Below are 26,898 nucleotides of genomic sequence, written 5' to 3'. Positions count from 1 at the left end.
ATGAACGAGCTGTACAAGGGCATTATTTCCATGGGGCATGTGCAGGAGAATGCCCCAGCAAGTTTGTGCCTGATGGGTCAGATGCGTTTGATTCCAGAGACACCACCCTTAATGGCATCCAAAGTCCATCACTTGAAGCAGCCCTGTCACTTTGCCTCATGGTGGGGGCCCACTCTGTGATTGAGGAGAACATTCAAAGATGCAGTTACGATTAAGGATAAGGGGGAAATTCATCCTCTCCCACCACAACCCATTAAAACTGTTTCATAGCCATGGCGATACATCCAAAGCTGTGTACAAAAAAAAAAAACCTTGTTCCAGCTTCGCCAACATACACACACCAAAGGCAAGACTCTTCAGTTTCACATTGACTTTCCTTTTTATTAACGCCAACTTGTTTTAATTTTTCCTTTTGTTTTTCTTTTAAAACAATAGCACAAAAATGTGTTTCCAGGGAAGCAGTTTGACAGCTAGTATCTGATGACCTTCTCAAATAACAGTTAAAGCCACACCAAGTATGAATTCCTTTTTAAAAAGGTATTTTTTTAAAAAAAGGGAACTGTAAACGTTTGTGGGAGGAGTGGTGTTGGGTTTAAAATCTGGTTAGCAGGAACATGCTACTCTGGTAAGCAACTGATGGCACACAACTTAGAATTTCATCATCATGCCAGCTAGTACAAGTTTTAAGGCTTCTGAATCAAATTACCAAACATCACCAAAGAAAGGGGGGATGGAAAGCTGCAGTCACAAGGTGATTAGGGCAGTGTTTTGGTTTTTCAACAGGGTGAGTCTTTCAGTCAAACTACAGTGTTATGCATAAAGGGAGGCAGCCCTTACAGCGGCCAAGAAGGATCCAGTCACAGTACTAAATCTTATTTGCATGCAGTGGTAGGATATAATTTAAAGAAAGATGGGGAAAGGTGGCATGAATTCTTTTCTTGTTTAGTGTGGCTGAGAAAGATGTTTCCAGACAGGTTGTGTAATCTCTAAGAAGGACATCAGTGAACGAAACCAAAAAAAAAAAAAGGGGGGGGACAGAACGTTTTATTCCCCCCTCCCCCTGCAAAAAATAATGAGACAAGGGGTCGCGAAGGGCAGGATACTTACAAGCCTTCAAATATGAACCAAGATTACAGGATGTCTCCCCCAAAACCTCAGCTCGGCACTACGTACTAGGTTATGCCGAGTTGTCTTTCGTAATCGAACCATTCCACACAACACAGACATGTTTTTGCTGTCTTGTAGCGTGCTCTCTGGCGTGCTCAGAGGCATTAACCCATTCCTGCCCTCAACTTGCCATAGAATTCAACTTGCCTAGAAAGCTCTGGCTTCCTTGCATTTTTTTATTTATTTTTTTAGAAAAAGGGAGAGGGCTGATTAAAAAATCATTCAGCAGTAAGTGTAAGGAAGGGGAAAGGGTGTTAAATATTTTGACCACTGACAAGGCTTAAGGAAGTTTCACAGTTTTGTTATGCTCTATTTTATTACTATTATATTTACAGGGTGGTTGGTTTTGTTTTTGCTGAATTGTTGATAAATTTTTTAATAGAATTTAGTTCTGGAGTGTGAGCAGGAACCAGTTAACTACATTCATTGTCCAATCCCCATTGGTTTGAGAAAAGACTCCAATTTCCTTGGCGTATTATTCAGCTGTTGGATAGCAGCTCCTCCTCCTCGCACCGAGGCAGTTGGGCCACAGCAGTTGGGATGTCCGAGGCGGGTGAGGGTGGGTTCACACAGCAGTTGGTGAGGCTTTGCGCTGCAGGAGGTACTGGTGGACATTTTCAGCATCACGCTTCAGCCACGCAGCGTTCAACAGGATGTTTTCACAGCACTGCTGGATAGTGCGCTCGGCTGATGGAGCTGGGTGACTCTCAAAGAAAGCCTACATGAAACAGAACAACATGCGCTGGGAGTGCCACATCGGCTGACATTTTAAAATGATTGAATCAGACAGGATCTAGAGCAGGGGTATCATTGGCTATACTGGGTGAGCTGATGGGAGCTGGGAGTCCAACAACATCTACAGAGACTCTGCTAGAGAGGAACTCTACTCCACAGCATACAAAGGTTTGTGGGGTGGGGGGCGGTGGCACAAAGTCAGACCCTAATTGCAAGAACAGGACTGCTAGGCTTGTCATATATGTGTCTAAATGCACCAGCTGTAGAACATGCTTACCACTAAGGCAGCTAGGAGTGCTTTTGCAAGTTTATTCTCAAATTGTATTTTGATTTTTCAGTGTTCCTGCAATAACAGGATCTCTTATATGCCCAGGGAAACCAAGTGTTATGCTCCATGTATCTTTTAAGCTTGCATCCATAAATACAGAGAAATAAATTTGTAACAACAATAAATTGCCTTTCCATTTATCCAAATCCCCGGGCTGATGCCCAGAAGATAATATAATTTAAAAAGCCACAAATAGCCACATTTCTAAGAATTAGCATTCACAGTTTCATGGAGATAGAAAAACCAGCCTATGTTCAAATAAAAAGAGCATTCCGTGGAGTCTTGTGCAGTGCTGAACATGTAAAACATGGTTACTCAATATGCAGCTTCACACGCCAAGTGAGGCCTGCCAAGTTAGTCTTCTCTCCATCCTATTCCCAATTGCCATTACTTCTACACCTCTTTCTGCTTTGGATCCAAACCAAGTTGTCATATATCTATATCTACTTACGTTATCTGGGAAAGTTATGGTTAAATCCCACCTTTGCCCAGATAATACTAGACTGGTGACAGCCACCACGATAGCAGGATGACTAACTCTCCCAGCAGTTTGAGTGGCACTAGTGTAAGGCCTCAAACTATGCTAAGCACCCCAAACCTACAGCTTATACCACTGTGATGCTAGCTGAGTAATCCATCTACAGCACAGCCCTGAAAAAGATTAACTTGACCTACGTTGCTATATGCTTACAACTGACAGCTCTTTGTACAAGACAGAAGTCTGTAACTATGGCAATTTTCTACAGCAGCTATAGTCCATCAAAACTTATACAAGATAAATTCAATTTACACTGATGGGCTCATTTGCACACTTGATTTGATCCATCTGGAGAGTGCATAGACTGCTTGGCCAAAAAAAGATCCCAAGTCAGGGAAGGAAGTTCTGGAGTATCTTGCTCTGAAACACACTTGCCCTCTCTCCTACTCCTCCCCTGTCAGTCAGGATGGTCGAACAGTGGGGAGAAGGACGTCTCACTCCCTGCACTGGCTTCTAAATTCAAAGGCTCTTGCACAGTCAGTAGCCAAACTAACTTACCTTAACCTCTGCAGCCATTTTGTCAATTGCAAATCCATCCACTGACAGCTGAAAAACAGGATAAGAGTGCATGTAAACCAGGATGGGGAAATGGTTAAAGCCTCATGTTTTCAATTACCGCCGCAGTCAAGACTTTTCGTGCACACCTTTATTAGCCTGGATATTAAGAAACCTCCCTGGTAGCGATTATAGAGCTCCTCCCAGTTGTCTCTGACGAACTTCCAGGCAGCTTTTCTGCCTTGCTTGCTGCCTCCAGCCACTCCACCAATGACAGATACTGTGTCCTGGGGACGTACCTCTTCCTGAAAATGAAGTAAGAAGGTGCAGTAACCCTAGCAGACTTGGATCTACATAACAGGTTCTACACATAATCATCCAACTACTATTATTACATGCAGCTGCAACACCATCATGCATCTTTAAATGAGATAGGGACAAGAGTTTTCAACTTTCTAGCTTCATGGAATTAATTCCTTGTTGACTTCTCTGCTTCTTTGTGTTGTAAAAGTTCCTAGGGAATGCTCCTGGACACACCATCAGTTCATGCCATTTGCACTGTGAACTGTGAGTACACCCTAGCACCCCAATATTCCTTTCTGACTGTGGACTGCACAGGAAGGTCAGTACTCTGTACTGGGCAAGCTGTCATTCAGGGAAGCTTAACCACTATCGCTGACCTCATTGAGCAAAACTTGCTAAGCTTTGGGTTTGAAAATCACTAGCCTTAGACAACTAGTCAGATATTTAGCAGTGCAAATATACACTGGGTTGGATCGAGGGTTAATATTACTTAGAACAGACCCACTGAAATCAATGGGACTTAAGGTAAGAAGAGGAATAAGATACAGGATGGTTTATTTATTTATTTACTGCATTTTTATACCGCCCAACAGCTGAAGCTCCCTGGCCGGTTCACAAAAACTAAAACCATTCAAAGTATAAAACGAACAGTATAAAAACATGTTTTTGGCAGCAGCTCTGAGTTGCTCACATTCAGTTTCATCCTGTATTGCCTCTGTGCTGCATGCAGCACAGAATTCTGGAACTAGCTACCTTTTAGAATACTTCACAGCTATTTTTCCCTAACACCATCAGCCTATTCTCATTGACATGATCATTCCAGTGCTATTTCTTTGTTACTTAAATCTGTGCTGAGACATTGCAAGTGTCCCACACCGTCTTGCGTTGACAATATTTCTTTTGAAAAGGACACTCTTCCCCCAGCTTTTCTGCTCAGGAGAACTAAAGATTCTACAGTCAAGTAACTCAGCTGAAAGGGCACACTCAGAAGTAAACCAATGGTAAGCTACTATTGTATGCTTCCTCACTATTTTCTTTAGTGGAACAAGCTGCTAGCTCTTGAAGCTTTCAATGAAAATATGAACATGTGGCCAATGTGTGGTCCAATTATGAAAAAAAGATACAAGGGCAGAGAGGCTATGGTTATGGACCTGCCTTGAACTCTCTACAAGTCTTGCAGCTTTGCCGTTGCTGCTTCCCCCCACTTCACCTATCAGGGTTATTTTACATAATTTATATTGCTTCTTTTAGCTGTGGTTATGACCAAGGAGCTACACAGGGCAACTGAAGTGCCAACCACTGCTCAGTCTCTTTGGTTTCTCAGATGTCACCAAACTCTGCCTATATGCTTCTAAGCTTACATTGTAGCTTTAAGGACTAGACATTCAAAATTAATGAAAACCAAGATTCATACGTACTGAAACTGGCACCCTAAACCAAACTTTACGCTCTTGTGACAGCCTATGCATAATAGGATACACATAACCAAATATTTTGCCGATTACTCACTGAAAGTGCAAAAGTGAGAACTTTCTGTATTAACTCTGGCTGAGATATTGCGCCAAGCACACGCTCTATTCGGTTCTTCTCTTCCTGCATGTCAGCTTGCTTGTGGAGCTGCAAGGAACCAAAGAAATAGCGAGTGACTTTAGACTCCTTCCCTGTCATGAGCAGACATCCTCTGCTCTAAGCTAGAGCCAATGAAGTTAAATTAGAAACCCGACATGTGGCATGCTGGCAAACCTGCTCAGCCTCTGGGAGCATAGCCAATGGGTAATCCACACAGGAATATTTGCCACTTAGTTTAGTGGGGGTCAAACAGAGGCCGCACTTCCTGAGTAATTGTGGATTTAGTCTGGCAACAGAACCACTAGGTGGCATCCTAACTCCACGCAATGGTCGAATGGAAGTCATCTTCAAATCACCTACACTTCATCTAACTTTCATTCCACTTCTGGAATTGTCTCTTTTGAAGTTTACCCAAGGCCAGGTTCCTTATATATGAACAACATGCCACTAAGAATGGAGATATTCTACAGGGCCTAGGACAGTTGCAGATGACTTAAGAAAAAGTCACTTGGAATGATCTGGGGGACAAATCACCAGGCTATGAATAAATATTGAAGTGACAGTATATTGAAGCTTCAACAAAAAAAAAAATAAGTAAAACATCTGAGCTGGAAAAAAATGAAGGGGAAGAGGGTGTAACATGACAGATTTCAAGAGTTGTGCCACATACTGCACGTGAATCAGGAAAAAAATCTTACAAAAATTTCGCAGCATCCACTGAATTTGATAATGCAGCAGGTTTAAAACTTAGTTACTCTCATAGTACACAATCAGCCTATGGAATCACTTGCCACTGAAGGTTTTGATGGCCACTAGCATAAAAAATGGAAATACTCTGATTACTCTGTCAGTCATTATTTTGGCCATTATAGCCAAAAGCACAATCTCCTTCAACTGCATTTCTCACTGACAACCTGACATGGAAAGGAAGCAAAATCATTCAAACCCCTGGAAAACAAAATATTCATTTGACTATGATTTGTTATCATAAGCTTTTTCTTTTGACATTGTACATGCGATTGTAGCACTGCTAAAGCCCCATTCTCGGATTCATTTAATTTAAATTTGCACAAGTAATCTCTTACACATTTTTAATATCAATAGGGTTAAGTTCAAAGAATGATTTCTCCCACTCCTTTATATTTAAGCCAATACAGATGGTTTTAAAACCCATTCATTTCAATGGGTCTAAGTAGTTAAAAAAAATTCCCACTGAAATTAATAGAATTTAAAAGTAAGCATTCTTAAGGCCAACTGCTGTTGCTCACATGGGAGAGTCAAAACAAAAAGCATAAGTTATCAAAACGGCAAATACGCAGGGCACCTGTAGTCTTTTCGCTCATTAATGGGTGGAATATTTTCTCCCTAGATGTTTACGTGCACAGAAACATAGAGACCACACTTACCTTTAGCATAGTGTCTAAAGTTGTACTGTCACCGTGCTTCAAAACAGTTACATATACCTGGAAAGAGAATATGACTGTTTTAAATATGACTGTTTTGATTTACAAGCAGCACATTAATTACTGCTTGGTCTAAGAAATCCTCACCTTTAGATTTCACCCTCAAAAGCTTCAATCTTCGCAGCTATATGAACTTACCCCATGCAATTAACATACAATTTAACATTTTAAAAGGGGAAATTAAGCACTCTGACTGGGCGATGATGGAAAGCTACTAAAGTAAACTTACTAGTCAACTAGCAGGAGAGAGTATGAAGCAGGCAAGTTACAGGTTTACTCAGCACTGTATAAAAGACAGGATTTGTATACAGGCAAGGGGCTTGGGCGGGGAAGGAGAACATGATGTCGTAAAGCAACCTACAGGACTTCTCAGATCAGCGGGCAGGATCTGCTTCCCTTCCACGTGGTCCTTAAACCGGCGCCGAGCTTCTTCTAATGTTGCCTTATGGCCAGCTTTTCCTAGCTTGCCCAAAACTAAGCCCCTCAGAAGCGCATCTAGATGGCCTGATGGGGAAAAAAACAGTAGGGAAAACAAGTTTTATTTATTTATTTTAAAAAAGGATTAACAACGCTTATGAATCTGAATTTATGAGATCACAGAGCCTGAACTGGAAAGGACCCAAGGTTATCAATTCACCTCCCTGGGGTCTGGAGCCAGGACTTGTGAAACACTCTACAAGATGCCTTCCTTTTCCTAAACTCAAGCCACAGAGTTTTCACAGCGTCCTGATTTATTCTATCATTAATTCTTACTCAACACAATAATCCTGACAGGTGCAACACTGGGAACGCAGAATTTCAAATTCAGTTCTTTATTAATAGTACTTATATATCGTCTAATATAAAAAAAATTCTAAGCAATTTAAATTTTTAAATAGTAGCACCAATATTTTAGGTTACAGCTCTGCACAGAGCTTAGATATTCTCCTTGGCATGAGATTTGTGATTGCCAGCAAGACTGATGAGAGGGGATGCAGCTCAGAAGCAGAGCATATGGTTTCCATACTGAAAGCTTCACGTTCAACGCCTGGCACCTCCATGGGAAAGGATGTTAGGCAGTAGGGCTGGAAAGACTTCTGACTGGGGCCCTAGAAAGCCACTACCAGTTGGAGTAGACTGTACTATTCTGGAGAGACTAACAGCCTGACTCAGTATGGAACATCTTCGGCTGATCATGATCGAACCACCATTTGTACATCCCTTTAATTCCCACTGTAACAGCCAGGATGGTTAAACTATGAGAGATGAATGGATAGTGATTGAAGGCCACCTACTACATCTATGATTGAGCTGAGATTTGACCCCATCCAAGAGTATTCTTCCACAACAGCTTTCACTTTCTAACTAGTTTTCAAAAGTTTTTCTGCACGATTTTCTAACATTTATACCAGTGTCAAATAGCAAAGCAGAACAAGATAGAATCCCTCTGGCTAAACACACACTATTCTATACCAGTTCTTGAATGACAGGGAGCACTATTGCTCAGTGAATTCTCGTAACAGTTGCTCAAGGCTTATGAGGCATTCATTTTTGTAGGCCTCTTGAATATCTGAATGTTCTCGGGACTCTATTCTCCCACAGCAAAAGTGCCAGGGTAAAAGTTCAGCAATGAAAGAACAAAGCAAAGAGAAACCTTCATACCCTCGCCAGGCTTGGGGTCCCAGCCCAGCTTTTCTCCAATGGGTGAAAAGATATCACGGATCAACGCCTGGATCTCCTCATAGAAGTCTGTGTGGGACAAGAGAGTCGAGAGAATCCCCAGGTTACAGCTCAGGTCGCTCCACACGGTATAGTTGGGCTCATTCACAAATGCTTCCATGACTTTTAGAACCTCTACAGTGCTAATAATTCCAGCTCGGGCCTGAGAGAGGAAAAGAAACAAGTTACATTCATCCCTCAAACCAAAATGAAGCATTAAGTCTTACCACCTAGAAAGCACTCTGGATTCCTCCCTCATATGTGAAGACTGGACGCTGACTGCACCTTTCAGGGGAGAAAGGGAGGAAAAGGACTGTTCTAGTTCACCTGGGACTAGAATCAGGGTATTCTGATCTGGAGACCGAGTTGGTCTCCAGCAATGTCATTGGCTTGGAAGACTGGGCATGTGCTTAACTCAACACCTTTTTCTTTGGCCACTTTGTGCGACATTTCAGATTCCAATTGGTTCTTAGACCAATCTAATGATGGGCAGGGTAGCATATATAATCCCAGCTGGATCAAGTCAAGTTCCTAAGGGGAGATGATGTGGACAGAGAGAGAGAGAGAGAGAGAGAGAGAGAGGGATTTCCCCTCTGTCTCAGAATTTTAGAATTTGGGGGTGATCTAATAAATTGACATTAGGTTCAGGACAGAAAAAAGAAAGTAGTACTTCACTCAACATAATTCATTTATGCAATTTAATTTCAGAAAATGGGACTCTTGCTGCTAAATTAGATGGCTTTTTAAAAATTAGACAGAATCATGTAGGGTAGGTTTATCAATGGCTATTAACCATACCACCTCTGAACATGGAAACTAACTTTGAATACCAGATGTCCAAGATATCCAACAGGGGCAGTCTGCTTGTAGGCTTCCCAGAAGCTTCTGGTTGGTCACTGTTGAAAATAAGATGCTAGGCTACACAGACCTCTGACCTGAACAGCAGGGCTGCTGTTAAGTTGCGAATATTTGTGCTGGTGATCATGGTAAAGACTATTCCACTGCTTTCCATTTGAGCTACCTTCCTCAACTCTGGCTCCCAGATTTCTACCCATTTCTCTTCCTATTGGATGCTCTTTTAGACTTCAGTCTCATCTGCTACCTACTCTCAATATGATCTTGGTGACAAATCCACTGCTGCTGGGCAGTCATCTCATTCGCACACACACAGAACTGGTCTGGCTCCTATCAGAAGCATTACTTAAATCTGCAGCTCTCAAACTGTGTGTGAGGAACTGTAGGGTTCTTCAGAAGCATTATTATGTGCTTCTCAAAGAGAAGACGACTAATAGCAGGCAAACCTCCCTGAAATTCAGCTTGCCCACTATCACTAATCTTTCCCTACGGTGGCAGCTACATCACATTGTACCAAGCATTGAAGTCCAGCTGAAAATTTGTACTCAAATGATTTCATGATGACTCAGTTTTCAGCAGCTAAAAATGGGACATACATTTGCTTAATCTAGGGCTCTGGTCAGGCATTCTGAGCTCTGCAGTCACCCAAGTGATCTAAGAGTGTGAATGTTTTTCTGAATTCACCAAGCCCATCTTCAGCTCTAGGCACCCACAAATCTAGTTGCTAGGAGTGAATGCCTCTTGCAAGAAGGACCTTCCAGTATTATATACTCCCCCACTCCCACCCCGCCGTCCCAACTGACTTGCCCTTGAGGTTGGAGATGGTAGAAACTGCTGGAGTCTTCTCCTGTTGGTTACCACCTTCATACACCATGGCAAGTGAGATAAGTACCTCCTTCTTAGTCAAGCTCTCTGCACATGGCAGAGAACTTGAGAGAGGAGGGGATTTGTCCTCTTACAAAATTATAAAGGCATCTGAATCCCCTACAAGACAACTAGATTTAGGAAGTTTTTAAAACACAGTTTAACTAAAGATGATATTTTAAAATTTTGTCTGTCTCTTCTGCCAAGACTCTTGTTCATGCATTGGTTATTTCTCGGTTGGACTACTGCAACCTTCTTCTCACTGGCCTTCCTTCTTCTCACATCAGTCCGTTGGTTTCTGTTCACCACTCTGCCGCAAAGATCATCTTCTTGGCTCGCCGCTCTGACCATGTAACTCCACTTCTGAAATCTCTTCATTGGCTTCCAATTCACTTCAGAATCCAATATAAACTTCTCCTGTTGACCTACAAAGCTTTTCACTGTCTAGTTCCTTCCTATCTCTCCTCTCTCATCTTACACTATTGCCCTGCTCGTGCTCTTCGCTCCTCTGATGCCATGTTTCTCGCCTGCCCAAGGGTCTCTACTTCCCTTGCTCGGCTTCATCCATTTTCTTCTGCTGCCCCTTATGCCTGGAATGCTCTTCCAGAACATTTGAGAACTACAAGTTCAACCACAGCTTTTAAAGCTCAGCTAAAAACTTTTCTTTTTCCTAAAGCTTTTAAAACTTGATTTTGTTCTGATTTTATACTGTTAGTTTTACCCTACCCAGTGCCTGTTTACCCTACCCTGTGCCTGTTTGCATTCTCCTCCCCTCCTTATTGTTTTATTATGATTTTATTAGAATGTAAGCCTATGCGGCAGGGTCTTGCTATTTACTGTTTTACGCTGTACAGCACCATGTACATTGATGGTGCTATAATATTGCTTCAGCCAATCACTTGTTCTGTAGCATTTCCAATTTAAGGCTTGTCATTTCAGAAATAGTCAAGCAGGATCCAAAGGATTTTTTGGTTTAAATGAACAGCCCTAGGAATCAGTCTGCTCTGCTTATCAAGGTAAAAAGCAAAGATACTCACAGCCTTACTGTGCAAGTGCTTCAAATTCATATGCTCACACTTAAGAAAAGCCACTGAAACCAGCAAGCAGGGGTGTGTGAGGAATCGATGGTACATACAATGGCTGTGAGCATTTCATATATATCTGTAATTGCATTGTGCAAGAGCACTAAGTGCAGAATTCAGTATCTGCCTTTTCTAAAAGGCAAGTTTATAGCACATATTGTTGTAAAAGGCATCTTCAAAATGCCAGACACTGCTCATGTGAGATCTCAGAACAAAGGGCTTCCAAGGATCACTGGGTGGGCCTCCAGTGCTCTGCACAGCTCCTCTCCAGAAGTAACAGAAGCAGCAAAATGATCCATGCAACATTAGGCACAGAAAAATTGTGGCCAGGATCTTAAAAAAAACCATGAAATCCATTTGAGGCACTTGGCTACCTGCTTTTAAAACTGAGGGGAGGATCAAAAGTACATAGAAATACAACATGGAAGTCAGCTCTTAAAAGAAAGTCAAACATTCCACTTGGCTTGCAGAATTCCCCTAAGAAGCAATTTGGAGCCCCATGATACTTCATTTGCATAATATATTCAAATTTCAGAATCTTGGTTAGGTTTAAAAACAGAGTGCACAAAGGCCAGGCCACTGAGTTGAAGTCAAATGTTCTCTTTCAGGAAAACAGCACTAGTCAGGAGTTTAAGACTAGGCCTGCAGAGCCATTGCTTATCACACTGAGGTGAAATGTACATACCTACCAAAAAAGATGTCAAATGCATTAACTGCAATGAATGCTGTGTCTCCAGAAATAGGGCCTGGCTCTGGGGAGACCCAATTCTACAGCAATAGAGGAAATCTGCTGTAAAATTATAAAAAAGAGGAAGGGGGAGAATGCCAGATTAGAAAAAGGGAAGGCAGGCAAGCACTTACCAAAGAAAAGAGATCATTCTGCAGCCCCAGCCTGTCCACGGGGGGTAAGGAGAGATCGCGGATGGCTGGGAGCAAGCTCTCCAGCATGTCAGAACTGTACTGCGTACGGTAAAACCCGACTGTCCCTAGGTTTAGCTGAAAATATAGAAAGGGAAAAATCCAGTTAGCAGTTCATAGAAGCCAATGTGCATGCCTGAGAAATAAACACATGGCCCTCCAAGTTACCCTTGTCTGTGTCTTTGAGCCAAACATGGGGGGAAAGATTAAATAACCCCAGCAATAATACTTTGTGCAGCAAGGTAAAGGAAAATTACCACCAACACAGGGACTTCAACAGAGGAGGGAATGTTCCAACAAGAGAATTAGAGGAGAGACGAAAGTTCCTGTACTATCAAATGGAGCAATCAATAAAATGGCTCATTTTCCTTGGCAAGGATGATGTGAGAGGATGTGTTTCCTACAAAACTCAGCTCAGGGAATTCCTTTGTCAAAGTCCTTGCAGCTGAAATAAAGATGCAATGCAACTCCTTATGGTTGAGTTCAAACAACACAATAACCAATAGCGGTTTAAATAGTTGACATTTGGTTATTTAACCCACCATAGGTTGTTGTGTTGTGTGGTGGGAGTTTTTAAACCAACGCTTGGTTGTTTGGCCAAAATAACCAATGCAAATAACCAATGTTGTGCAGAGTTGGCTATTTGAACCAACATTGGTTATTTCGCCAGGCACTGTTGGTTATTTTGTCAGCCACCAAGTCGCAAGGCAAGAACAGTCGAAGTGGTAGCTGCCGCTCTAATCCAGCTGCCAGGATAGATTTTCGGCAGCAATGGCTGATGGGATTTATTTATTTATTAAATTTATATACCGCCCCATAGCCAAAGCCCTCTGGGCGGTTTACAAAAGTTAAAAACAGTGAATATTAAAAAGTATATAAAATTTAAAATCATCAAAAATATAAACACAACAGCATCCATTTAATCAACATAACAATTCTTTTAACATGAAAAGTCTATCTCTGCTTTCTTATGTGTATTTTTTTTAAAAAAAACATGCAGTAAGCCAAAGTGATTGTTACATAAGTTCGAGGTTACCAACAGCTTCTTTTCATGAAGTTCGGACAAAAAACATCTCAAATTGCATAAATCCAGTCTGGAATGAAACTTTCTTCTTTAGGATTCAGAATATGACTAAGGTAAGGTGCTAATTATCTTTTCACAATGGCAGCTTGTTACTAACGGGAGGACGGGGGGGGAGAGGGCGGGGGATGAGTGAGTCAACTCTGTGTGGACTAATAGTCAACTCAACGCCGAACCTAATCCATACCACGGATGATTATATTCATGTTCTTCTACCAGCAGAATGGACATCACTGGCGGATTGAATTCCCCACCCCCCTCAAGTCCCCCACATGTCCACCAATCTGCTCTGGAAAGTTTGGAAAGCCTCCACTGTGGATCTGGGGGAATGAGTGCAGAGTGTTGAAAGGTAAACTCCTGTTACACAAGTGGAAGTCCCCTCAGGTAACGTCAGATGCAGCCCTACTTATTTTAAAAAAATTGTATACTGCTGTTTATCTCTGAAAGGGCCCCCAAGGCAACTCCCAATTTAAAACTATTTTGACGTTTTAGCCCCTGCCCCATTAAGTTCCCTTATTAAATAAATGCTATGAACAATACTGTGAAGCCTTCAGAGGAAGAAGGCACAAGAAGCAGCAGGAAATTAACAAAGCTGGACACCCTCTGGTATAAGTATGGCAAAATGATGAGTCAACATTAGATACCTAGAGAAAAACATTGTAACGTTCAGAGAAACTGAGCGATGGTATAAGCTAGGTGCCAAAGGAGGTAGAGGGAAGTTAATCTGTTAAGGAATGTTTTATGAGTAAGTGTTGGAAATGAAAAACCGTTTGCAAAATCCTTTCAAACAAAGGGTACTAACTCGACCATCAACTCAAGTTCAGCCTCATCATCATCTTCCGTCAAGAGCAGCTACCATAACGTTACAGTTAGCTTTCTGCCAGAACGTCTCAGGACACTTGAAAAATTGGCAGCAGATGAGACAAACTCACACGGGAGGCTTGCACAAAGAAATACATGCAAGCCAAATCCTGATGGCAAAATTCTGGATGCAAACTGAGTCCAAAGCCCTGGTGCTTGGGTTGTGTGGTGGCACAACTTTAAGAGAACAAAAGCATGCCTTACTTAAAAATATGCCACTCAGTATGGCCTGATTGTCAATCAAGGTGCTGATCGGGGAAAGTATGAGATAACCCATTTGAAGATAGCAGGCTAGATAATCTGCCACATCCCCTCAAAGGAGTAGCTCCCCTTTTACGTCAGCTCACCTTTACCCACTGCTCTGGCTTCACATCTTTCAAAACCAAGGTCAACTCAGGCTTATCCATCAACACTTGTAGTTTGGCATGGGTTGGGTCTTCACTTGTACAAATGCTGATGGGAATCATCCACAGAGGGTAATCCTCCCCTATATGAAAGAGAAGAAGGACGTCTGACAGTACAATGCATGGTAGGGTATGCTGCCCAGTCCCAAGGAAAACACCCCAAGATTTTATAGCAGTGAAGTCACACCTGCTTCCAGCACATTTGTAAAAAATCATCCAAGTTTCTATATTTTTTGTTAAACATAAAGCACTTCGCAAATTTAGCAACTTAATTTTTCTGCAAAGAATGCTAGGACATTGATGTGGTTTTCTAGATAAAATGAAAATACACAATAGGGTGAATCAGGAAAGTACAGTTTCCAGTCACTTTGAAGGTGGAGATTTAAATACAACTCAGGCCATATTTACATGAATTATTACTTCAATTTAACAAATACACTTTCAGACATATTCTGTTCACACTAAGGCAGCACAGCATCTGCTAAAAATCAAAGGCATGTGGTGCTAATTTCACTGCAAATAGTTTATGTTAACCAGAGGCCACAAGGCTATTTTAACCAAACTGCAGTGGTTAAAACCAAGGCACCGGCGCTTCCTCTTTGAAAAGTCCTTCATTCTTGTACCGCTTGTGTAAACATTCCAAGAGCTGGTCATGCTCTTCTCCTTCCCAGGGAAAGAGGTCCACCCAAGAAAATAGTTACTTAAGCAAAACCAAGGAGGACTCTAGGATATGTCTTCATGGGATGAACTACTCTCAAAGTAGGGAAAGAAACTGTGTTATGCTCCAGTTTCCCCCCCCCCCTTACTTTAAAATATATGCAGTCCTCACCAATGTGACACCCTCCAGATGTTTTGGACTTAAAACTCCTAGCATCCCTAACCATTGGCCATGCTGACTGGGGCTGATGGGAGTTGAAGTTCAAAACATTTTGCGTGTACCAGGTTGGGGAAGGCTGATATAGGTATATCACTTTTCATCCTCAAAGTGTCCAGTGCTCCTCACTTATGTTCACATGAATCTTGAGTTCAACGTAGCGAATACAAGAGGAGCAAATAGCATGAAAAGTATCTTTGAAGAAGAAATGAAGAAATCTTGGTCCATTCATCTTAGAAAAAGAAATGCTTGAATAGGTACATGACCGCACTCCACAATAAATCAGAGGGTAAGTGGAAGCAGAACACTTTTGGTTACAGATAACTGCAGGAATATGACTATGAACTGACCACTGCCAGATTTATATTGGAAACTACAGGATTGTTCTGAACTACTGAGAGGTACAAAAGTCTAGAACAGCCAGGATGCTCAAATAATTTAAAGTAATCTCGTACCTCAATTGTGCCCCACTGCAATAAAGAAGAGTTTCCTCCCATATATGATCATGTGAGTCTCCTCACTTTTCCTATGAGGCAGCAGGGACTGCCACAATTAGCAACAAAGCACTATACACTGTGGTCTTCCTCCTCCTCAATAAAAGCTCTTTCAAAAAGATTGCGTGAGTGACTCTTCCTCAAACCAAAGATCTGAATGACAACCACATTCAGCATCAGGAAAATAATTCTCCTCCACCCTAGTTTGGCCAATGACTGGTTTGCCTTTTTAATTTGTGCTTTCTTCTGGAGCATATGGTTTGACATGCTTACATGGGTCATCTGGTGCTATTTGCCCTAGTACTCCTCCCTAAAGTGCAGCTGCTCTCTAATTGCAGTCTGGATGATGTTGGTTGATGGCTCTGCCTTTCAGCAAGGATTATACTTGGTGGCTCCTTGGTTCTTTCTATGATCCTATAAGTGCTCAGCTTCCTTCTCACTATATTCACAACAAAGGGCCAAATATTTGGCTTGTGAAGTGTGTATTACAGTGGATCAGATGAGTGCATCCTTGAATCCACTTAATACTAGATTTTCATGTTCAGGGAAAAACAGCTGTGAATACACACACACACACACACACACACACACACACACACAACTAATACATTGTAAAGTAAACTGAAAGGCATTTTACGATCATCCTAGTTAACAACGAAAACTGTAAGACGAAAAAACACTTCAGACTTATTGTTTTGTTTTAAAGATCAAGTTATTTCAAACATCTAAATCCTAAAAAGGACACCTGCCTGCACAAACTGACAGTGCAAGTGCTGTTTCGCAGAATGGTTGGTGTCACGTACAATATGGTGCGCTGCTTGGCTCCTGCTATTAGCCATCGCCTTACCACTATATGGTCCGCTGGCACAGAATTTCTTCTGGACTAGCTTCAACACTTTGTCATCTTCTTGCTGGAGTAGAGAACAAAAGGCCAGGATAGTACTCACAGGTTTCAAAATGCCTCTAAGTAAGGTCATTTGCCCAGAACCCTTCAAACCGTGAAGGCCTAAGTCCTCATCTTCACAGGCCACATTTGGCTTGTAAACAATTTCCAAAGTCTCCCTGAGCAACTTTTTGAGTCACCTCATTTTGCCTAGTTCTTACTCCCATCTGTTTTTGCCCCTCTCATCATGAGATACCTGCTCCCAGTGCACTCTGGTGCCCTAGCAAAGCCGACATGTTTTCTTATGATACTGTATTACAGCCCATGTAACATATCATGACTGAAATATGACAGCCAGGACCGAGTTATTAACGGCTAGTGCACAGGACAAACGAGGCTCTAGCGTAACAAATGAGGTAGCCTGCTGACCTGATAGTCTATTCAAGTAAAATGTGGCCCTGGCTTAACCTGATACAGGATTCAATTCAGCAAACTTGGTTCAATGCCAGAAGCAAGCCTTGAACATAAGGTAACATATCAAATGCACTGTGGATTGTTGGGAGGGAGGAGGAATCCAGCTGAAAGACTCCCCTCTCCAAGATTCCTGCGATATATAGAGGACTAGAATATGGACTTTTATGACTGAATGACTTTCACCACAAACAAAAAACAAGCCAAAGATGAATATAAGTGCTAAATCTGAATCACTTCTGGTTATTCCAGAAATGAGTTCTGGGGCTTGCAAACCAAGTTACCCACCTGAGGGATGGATGGGGAAGAGGACACCTCTGAGCCCTCTATTGAGTAACTAAAGCCAAGTCCCATCTAGGATTAGGGGATGGCTCTTCCAGGTCAAAGAGCAGAATTACCAGGCTGATTTAAGTACCCCATAGCACCTTTTCAAATGAAGCAAATTTGCCACAATTAAACACATCATATTGTTTTACTATTTGTTTAAAAATTACAATATTTATTAGCAAAGTCATACCAAAGTATTGGTGCAGCATAGAGCTTAAAAGCATGAGCTAGGAAGTCCCTGATACGAAGCTCAGCCCAGTCACAACGTACCTGCCTGGTCTTGGATGAGACAGTTTTTCTGCCCCCAGATTCCATCTGTACTATGGGGATTATACTGGCCCACCTTACACAGTTATGTTTACTAAATGTATAATAGCATTAAACATTTAGGAAAATGCTATATAATATTCATTTAGTTTAAAAAGAATGTGGGTATTCAGTTAGGAAAAAAACTTCCAGTCCCCCTCAAGTCCTGCTTCCCTGACCCACTTCCATTAAGTCCCAGCCTCTAACACTTCATTTTTAATTTTATTTACAACTCCATATAAATTTAAGATAAGTTCTCTTCCTGAGCACTTAGGGGGCAATCCTATTGATTCCACCCTTGATTGGAAGTCCCATATCTTGGAGGCTTTAATCATCCAATGCAGGGAGGAGTAGAGGTGGATCTTTGTCTCCCTGTCTTCCTGCCCTGCATTTTTTGTTAGATGGGCTTTTTTGCCTGTCTAGCAACGGCGCTTCAGAGGGAGAGGGAAGGAGGCTTGAAGAGGATCAGATAGCTCATATCTCGGCTTCTACAGCCTCCTTCCCTCCCACCAAAACAGCTCCCTTTTCCCGCTCTCCAAAGTCTCCAAATTCCAAGAGCAGCCACCGTGCTTCTTTCCGTGCAGGTTTGCATGGGGGCAGGGTGGGTGGATTTCTGACTCCCCCTTCTGAGGTTGGAGCGCTGTCTCCGACCTTAGACTATGGCTCCTCAGACAATGCTAGGGGCCATAGAATTGTTCCCTCCCAATCTTAATATTGTTGGTTGGGCGGGGGGAGGGGGAACAATCATGCATAAAACATGATTTATGTTTTAATCAGGGGAAGAGCCTTCAGCGTGGTGGCGCCCCTCCTGTGGAATTCCCTGCCTCTGGAGGTCAGGCAGGCTCCGACCTTGTACTCCTTTCGGCACCTCCTGAAAACATCTTTATTCCAAGAAGCCTTTCTTTAACATGCAGCCTTGGATTTCTGCGTTGTTGTTGTTTTGCTTCTTTTTAAATTTTGTTTTAACTGTTTTATTCTGTTTTTATTTTCATTTTTACCTTGTACACCGCTCCAAAATTTTTCAATGGGGAGCGGTATATAAATATTCTAAATAAATAAATAAATAAAACCTGTATCCAGTTATCAGAATGATGAATTGCAAAATGGGTCTGCTGCCTGAGGTACTGGAGGAGCAAGAACATTCTAACAAAGCAACTTATTCATCTCATACCTTTAGTGCATGATTAGTCTTCCTCAGAATTGGGGGACAGAAAAAGAACTAGGGATCTTGGCATGCCCAGTGCATAGATGTGTACTTCCAAATGGCCCACCCATATTAGGCAACCACCCTGCATATCTGTTCCCGATTTACTGAAGAACTAGAACTACACAAAAACATACAAAATCTGCTTAATTTGCACGATTCACAAATCACAGAGTTTCAGTTACATTTAAGCACAGAGCAAATACAACTCTCTCCTATCACCAATCTTTACAGAAATTACTCAATTTGGTGATTTGAATAGGTGAGGCTATCAAATTTAGTTTGCAGATTTGCTTCATTTGTATTAGTCTATCCAGGTTCCACAACTAAGGAACCTTTACTGATAAAGACAGACATTTTCCTGCTTTTGGGCTAGCCATACATAAAATATCCCAAATTCTATGAAGCCTTTGACTCTGTAATAAGAACATGTGCATTAAATGTTTCTAAAAAATGGACTCATTTACTAGAAATAGATATTGATGGGCTGTTTTGATGCAATTCAAAACATCATGCTCAACCATAGTTGAGGGAGCCAAACTATGGTTTGGCATGATGTCTGTACTGACAAACCATGCTTTCCATTCAACCAAAAAACTAAAATGGGAAAACATGGCTTAAAGTATGTTTGTAAAACATGATTTGGGTCTTTCTTCCACATTTTTTTTGGGGGGGGGGGGCGCTTTTTGTTGTTATCATTGTATTTGCAAATATATATGTTTAAAACTATCTGGCTTATAATGTCTGAATTGACAAGCCATAGGTTACAACCATTGCTTCTTGCACTATAGGATTCTTATATTATAGAAATGGGAGTGCTGAGCAGACAGAAAATGAAAGCAGAGAAATTAGCTCTTAAGCATGATTTGATTATGTTTGGAAGCTCAAACTATTGTTCTGTATGTTGTCTGAATTGTGTGATGGACAAAGTCAGAAATCATATACCTACCTGCTCTGCTTCCACATAAACAAGTGGAAACCCCATTTGCTTGGTCCATGTATTCATCACAGCAGCAATAGGTTTACCGCTAGAATGTTCCAGGCTTTCCCAAAGATCCTCTGCAGAAGGAAAAAATCAGGTTAAACAGCCCCACCACCTAGCATTAAAGAAAACATTTCAAGTGTCTTTAAGTAAATGCCGCACAATCTGCTTTGATTCTAGTGACCTTAGCAGCCATTTAAACAGCATTTTAACAGGCAAAGTACCTTCCAAAACTTCGTTCATACCTTCTCAATGCAACTTTGATAAAGCAAGCTGCTATTTTTCCCACTGAACAAATGGGGAACTGAGGTAGTGAAATCCTCCATGTGGATTCACAGCTAATTTACTCTCCTAGTCCAAGTCTATTCACTAGATGCACAACCACACACATAGGATGCTCCTAATCTAGAGTTGCTGCAACCTTAAAATGTTTTCCATCATGATCAGCTTTTTTGAGACAATAGGCCAGTTTGCATGATCAAGGTAAGGCACAATTTGAATAATCACCGCCCAGGTCCAACTTGTCATGTCATCCGAACCTGGGCAGCATGGCTTGTTGGGAGGAGGAAACAACCCTCCAATAACCCTACAACAGCCCACGGGTAATTGGAGGTTTGTTTCCCCCTCCAACATGGCATTCTGCCTTGGTTCAGACAACACAACAAGCTACACCCAAGTGGCGATTGTTCAAATCGCACCCTGCGTGAGCTGCAATTTAAATCATCTGGAATAATTTTATTTTGCTTGGGTGAACCAGGTTGCTGAGAATACTTCAGGAGTAAAAGGTTTCACTGCAGCAGCTCTGCTCCTTTTTAAATCATGCCTGCGCCCAATTTTTTTCATTTCTCACTTGTTTTGGTTTTACATTGATTGCAATGTATTATTATTATTATTATTATTATTATTATTATTATTATTATTATTATTTATTTTTATTATTATTTATTTATATAGCACCATCAATGTACATTGTAGACCCAACCTTATCTTTTGATGCCTATAGCTGGAGTTCTCTATCCAAATGGCTTGACATTTGCAGATGTTTCTATATTGTGATTTGTTTCTCATAGAAGCTAATTAGAAATAATGCATTTATTTGGTTTTTTATTTGTTTTAGAAATGAATACACAGTGCTAATATTTTCTACTGGCAAATCTGGATATTATGCATTTGCAGTTGGGGTAGTTATGACCAGTTCAACGAGCACTAATCAATGCATTATGTAAACTAGTAACAGGTGTGGTCTTAAATACTGTCAGCTGCATGAATTACAGTGCATTTAATATAGGACCTGAACTGCATCAGAAATCGCCTGTCAATCCTGTCTGGACTGCCACCTTATGATATCTCAGAATCATTTGGCTTCTGAGATCTCATTGAAGCTGACATCCTAACAATAAAACAGCGTGCTGCCAGGCTGGTTCACAGTTTATGCCAGGAATTATTTGCTTATGCTTCCTCCTGACGTTACTTGGGATTTTCATCTGTTTGCCTTTGACTCCTCTGTAAGACTGTATTCTGTGCCTATTTCTATATCTAGAATCCTCTTCTGTTTGCCTGCCTACCCACATTTTTCCACGTTGGTTTTCCTAGTCCCAGTTCTGTCCAATTACCTAGACTGTCCTTGTCTAGCAAATCCTGAGCAAATGGCAAACTGCTGGCAAGTCTGATTGAAACATTAAAGAACCCACACAATAGGAGCAATCCAGACATGTTCAATCACAATCAATGTTTAAACCTGTAGTTAAGTGCTTGAATTCCACTTATTTCAATAGGGCATAGGTGCACCTCAGTCCTCTTCCCTTATAGTAATGGGTAAGGAAATGAGTTGAATGTTTGTGAAGAGATAACATCCAAACAGGCTTCGAGTTTTTATACACTTGCAAAGTTACCCTCTAATAGAATATAACACATGAAGAAGCTTCTTTCCCACCCCCACAAACATTGCCCCTCAATGATTGGACAATGGAATACAACCCCCCCCCCATAAAATCTGCAACAACTAATGGATTTGTTTTTCTTAAAAAGAAAGCTTTGGATCGGTCTTTTTTTCCCTTTTTTTTTAAGAATAGCCTCCTACCTCTAGGGCAAACTATTTTTGAAACAGGGATGACTTTCAAAAGACAGACTGTGATATGGCATGGCATCTACTGCTGAAAGTCAAAATCTCATTGGACACACTAAGCCCATGGGCACACCAAAAGTAATTCTGGGCATAGCCAGTTGTAGCGGGGTGGGGTTTCAGGTCACAGTTTTGTGAATACCTAGCAATCTCCTTAGGGGAAAAAAAAGAGCTTGAAAACATAATCAGCACATTAGATGCTTTTGTGAATTTATAGCCAGAAGCTCAACTGAATGACTGGATCACCAATCTCAAGAGACACCAACAAGGCCAAAGTATTTAGGATTACAAGCTCTCTAGGCAGAGATGTCTCATTTCAGCTCTTGTTCTGTACAGAACTTAGCACATTGTTGCCATTAGATAAAGTATTAAGAGCAGCAATTGAATATGGGCTTTTGCCCAACATATCATCTATTATTGATCTCCAGGCATTTAATTCTATGCATAACTACTTTTTTTTTTTAAGGAAGCCATCAGAAGCCTTAACACAAGATCAGCTTACTTCTTTGAGGGAGGGGATCAGAAGTTAGTAATAGTAAAGTTTCCAATTCAAAATTTGATATAGTTTCCCCCTAAAGTTTCATTTAGCCCATTACCAACGCGATTTTCCAATAGGTCTGAGAAAATGTTTGTGAGAAGGGTCATGCACCTTTAAAGCTGTAATTTAGTAGGAAACGCGTTGCTGGTGAACCTCCCTGTCTTTTCTTGTGGAAAAATTAATTACTGGAGAATTCAGTCTCTCTAATATGGAATGTTCTGGAGCCAAGGGGACAACTGGGGAAAGTACAGACACAATGGCCAATTACCTGTAGCTGCATTCTTATGTTGGAACTTGGTAAGATACAGGTGCATTCCTTTCCGGAAATCCTAGAAGACAAGATTTTTAAAATAAAAACAAAGCTTTCAAAAATTAGCTTACCACTGCACTGAACAGGGCAGTAATGTGTTCTTTTCCACAAAAAGTATCATTTTCAAGAACTAACAGGGATTTCTGGCAAATTAAAGCTAAACTCATTCACCCTACACTAAACTTTTCCCATAGCCTATATCAGCTTCCACATTGCTTCAGGTATCATGTAGACCTTTAAAAACTGGCACACAGCTGAGGAACAGAGCCACAAGCTATAGCTCTGTAATAGTAAAACAGTGTTTAAGACCACATCTAAAAAAAATTATAGAACTGGAAAAAGTGCAGGAAAGACAATAATCTTCAGAATTTTCATACCTAGGACCTCATCTTTATACTCATCCTGCAATACAGGATCCTGTCCTAATTTCTGACAGTACAGATACATCTTTGACACACAGTTCTTCTCCCATCCTCTCGCTCCTTTTCTCTCTACCCCTTAAATTTGAAAACAGCAAATGATGGTGGGAGTGCTTTATTTGTTTGTTTGTTTGTTTATTTATTTATTTATTATGTTTCGATACCACTCAATAGCTGAAACTCTCTGAGGGGGTTCACAACCAGTGTGATCCATCTGAAGTCAGGGCATGAACCATCAGTTGAAAACCAAAGTATTTGACAAATTCATTGAGGATAGAAGTACCTCTATACTACCTCAGATTGGTGGGGGTGGGGTTCCATCTTTTAAGGATGTAAGAACTTGAAGGACACAGCAGAACCATGCCTTCCCAAACAAAGGTGGTGCCCACAATGTAAATACTCTGCCAACTGAAGCACAAATGGCCATATCTGTTGGTTTGTCTTCAACATCTGATATTCAGTTGTTATCTCTGCATATGATGGTCCCATTTAACTACAATGGCTTTGCTAATATTTAAAATTGATATACTCCATTCTGTGTCTTTAACTAGGTGGCTCTTCCAGAAAAAAAAAAGTTCTGCTGTTTTGAATCTGTTCCCACTTTGGGATTGATGTTGAAATCTTCTTGGCTATTGTTTGTTGGCTGGGTCTGCTTTTTAAATTGTGTTCTGCTGTTCTAAACTTGTTCAGTATTGGTTTTGCTCATATTATTTTACTGTATATATATAATTTTAGGTGTCATGTTAATGACACAGAATGTATACAGATTTTAAATATAATAAAAGCCATTAAAGATAAATTGAACCATCATATGTAGAGATAGCAACTGAATATCTGATGTTGGACAAAGAGAAGGGGACAGTAATCAACCTTCATGTTCTGCTTGTGAACGCCCAGACGTATTTGGCTGTGCTGCTGTTGGAAAACAGAATGCTAGATGAAGGGTGTAGTCCCAAATATGTTTAGACAGAAAAGAAGCCCTACAACTCTTTTGGCTGGCTGGGGAGTTCTAGAACGTTCTTATATCTAAATATGCATGGGACTGCACCGTCATAAACCTTGGCTTGACCCATCCCACACTCACAGATATACCCTCCTTTTACACTTAAAAATCCAGAACATCCACAGTCAGCTAGGACTCAATTGAAAAGAAATATACATATTTACCTCATCCCCAATGTAATCATGTAGCATTCGAATTACTGATGCTCCCTTGCTATAGGAAATGGCATCAAATATTTCATCTACTTCAGATGGATGGCCCACATTAACCTGAGGTAAGAGAAGCAACAAGTCACCGGAATAGATTATACATGGCTTGCATCTCCAGTTAAATACAATTAGTTTTACAGCAATAAGATCAATTAGTATAGGGTACCACATTATTTTTTATTGTTTACCCCTTCTCCCACCCCGTTTCCAGAGGAAGGTTTCTAATGGTGAGTGAACAGGCAAGAATTGAAAGGGAGAGCACATGCAGGCTCCCACTAAGAACAGCACTTGGCACTCACTTCAATAGGATGACTGTTGTCTAAGGCATCGAGCTCCTGAGCTCGTGTGTAATCTGCAGAAACAAACTGGGTCCAGATATCATATTCTGGAAAGCAATGGTCTACGCAGAGGTACTCAATCCAGGATGCAAAGCCCTCATTGAGCCACAGATGGGTCCACCATTCCTATAAAGAGGTGAGAAAATTGGCACTAAAACCATAGCTTTATGATGGATTTTAAGACACAAGGGAAAAGAAGTTACCATCAGTCTCCATCACTGATGGGCTTCTCCATTACTGATACCCCAGATCCTGTTAAATGGAGATGTGGAGTTTACTCAAGCCCCATACCAAGGGCTGCTATTCTACTGGGCAATTTTATGCAAGATGGGGGAAAGGGTGTAGAAGTCAGCATCATCAGAATTTGTGCTCTTTTAAAATAGCAGCTTTCTATCCCTGACAGCTTGAAAATGCGTGAACAATGCTCAATGAAATCTCAGAAGCAGCTTAGGAAGAAAGTAGTTCCAGTATTCATGGCACAAATATATCAAAACAGGAATGTCACCCCGTCCCCCACCCCAAGTCACTGAAGGAATGTTTTGTTTAGTGGACTAAGATTTTTAACTGGAACTGGAAATGCAATACAAACTAAAACTGCAACACAGTAATCCTTTTCTGTGATGAATGAAACATATCATCACCATCAACGCTATCACTGGGAAAGAAATAATTGTGACTGAATTCTATATTGATAAACTCAACCTTATTTTTGAGGTAAACAAGTTCCAATTTTCGTTGCAGTTCCAATTAGGTTTCAAGGCAAAGTTCTGCGGCTCCAAACTAGGGAGCACTGCCAGGATTAATGCAACCGTGAAAAATAAAACCTCACCTTTCAAGTCCCCAAGCAAACCTTCTTCTTTTACAATGTTTCCATAGTTTTTGAAAGTTTAGGTAGGCAGACATCCAAATGCAGGAGGGCAAATCAAGCCCGAGAAACAATTAAGTCTGGCTCTGTTGCTATTCAAAGTTGGGAGGAATAATTTAAAGAGTTCTTTACTCATGTCTTACTTTGGGCGCACAAAAGCAGATGGGTAAAGGGAAGATAAAAATTAGGAAAAATATTTTTTCCATTTCTGCCCCAACTATCTTTTTCATTTTGTTCCCCCACCCCACCCCCACAAAAATTGAACAATTTTGGATTATGAAATATTTTCTTTTAGAATGATGAATAAAAGACTTTACTTCCTCAAAATGATTTCTAAAAACTATGTAAGGAAGTGAAGGGAAGACTGCAATGAAGGTCAATGCGAAACATTCATCCACACCAACAAAAAATATGAATCACAATCTACCTGCTTAAAGTGGAACTAACCTTGAGGGTAACAAGCTAAGAAGTGGTGCACACACTATTCAAAATAAACACAGGATGTGGTGTGAAGTTCCTGAGCTATGTATGCTATTTTTTAATTAAAAAATACACACAAAACTAATAATGCAGCTGCATTCTTAACTACAACTAAACGTCTTTCCCACAAAATCATAGTGAAGAAGTAGAGACTAGTTTTGTTTTGACATTCAGGACCAATAAAATCATTTTGGCAATGTCTCTTTTATCACCGTTACTGTGAAAATGAGCTGATAAACTCATGATTCTGGTTCCTGCTCAAGTCTAACATTAGCTCAGCAAGTGTGATGGAACCAACTCTTCCTGTGAAGAGTGCCTGTGAGTGCCACCAGCAACCCATGGCAGACATGCAAGCAAAACCAATCAGTATACTGTAATCAAGAAAAGGGAAAGAAAAATTGATACACTACTTAAAACGTGGAGAGGCTATCTTGATTTGATAAATGGATTTTCAAAAGTCCTGAGAGCAAGGTAAATACTGTTACACTAAATGCTTTGGCGCAATTAAGAATATAGAAAAGGTCTGCTCACTCCAGGGCCCTCCTGCACCACGAAAGTGGTTAGTCACATAGCACTGCCTCTCCCATGTTTCCAACTGTCCTTAGTGAAATGACAAATGCTAAAAATACACAACATGTTTTGTGATTGATATTTTTTCCATTTCAGCAACTACTGCAGTAGCAACTGGGAGGTCATGCGACAACTGAGCAAA

At 40.9% G+C, this 26,898-nt stretch overlaps 1 protein-coding gene across 1 annotated transcript in view; it reads right to left on the bottom strand.

Annotated features, from left to right (window-relative positions):
• Positions 1-355: 355 nt before the first annotated feature.
• The window catches only part of NPEPPS (aminopeptidase puromycin sensitive), an 85,709-nt gene continuing 59,166 nt past the window's right edge, over positions 356-26,898 (bottom strand). The window contains exons 10-23 of the mRNA XM_063138112.1: positions 24,803-24,967; positions 24,459-24,563; positions 22,831-22,891; positions 19,870-19,979; positions 16,577-16,640; positions 14,305-14,444; positions 11,959-12,093; positions 8,240-8,459; positions 6,960-7,102; positions 6,542-6,598; positions 5,076-5,183; positions 3,413-3,568; positions 3,267-3,314; positions 356-1,885 (exon numbers count right to left, since the gene is read on the bottom strand). Of these exons, the coding sequence (XP_062994182.1) occupies positions 1,733-1,885; positions 3,267-3,314; positions 3,413-3,568; positions 5,076-5,183; positions 6,542-6,598; positions 6,960-7,102; positions 8,240-8,459; positions 11,959-12,093; positions 14,305-14,444; positions 16,577-16,640; positions 19,870-19,979; positions 22,831-22,891; positions 24,459-24,563; positions 24,803-24,967 (1,665 nt within the window). The 3' untranslated portion in view covers positions 356-1,732. The remainder of the gene's footprint in view (positions 1,886-3,266; positions 3,315-3,412; positions 3,569-5,075; positions 5,184-6,541; positions 6,599-6,959; positions 7,103-8,239; positions 8,460-11,958; positions 12,094-14,304; positions 14,445-16,576; positions 16,641-19,869; positions 19,980-22,830; positions 22,892-24,458; positions 24,564-24,802; positions 24,968-26,898) is intronic.

This window comes from Elgaria multicarinata, chromosome 11 (genome assembly GCF_023053635.1).
Source record: "Elgaria multicarinata webbii isolate HBS135686 ecotype San Diego chromosome 11, rElgMul1.1.pri, whole genome shotgun sequence".
Classification (NCBI taxonomy): domain Eukaryota; kingdom Metazoa; phylum Chordata; class Lepidosauria; order Squamata; family Anguidae; genus Elgaria; species Elgaria multicarinata.
The sequence above is the reverse complement of the archived record's forward strand: the minus strand, read 5'-3'. Positions and strand labels throughout refer to the sequence as shown.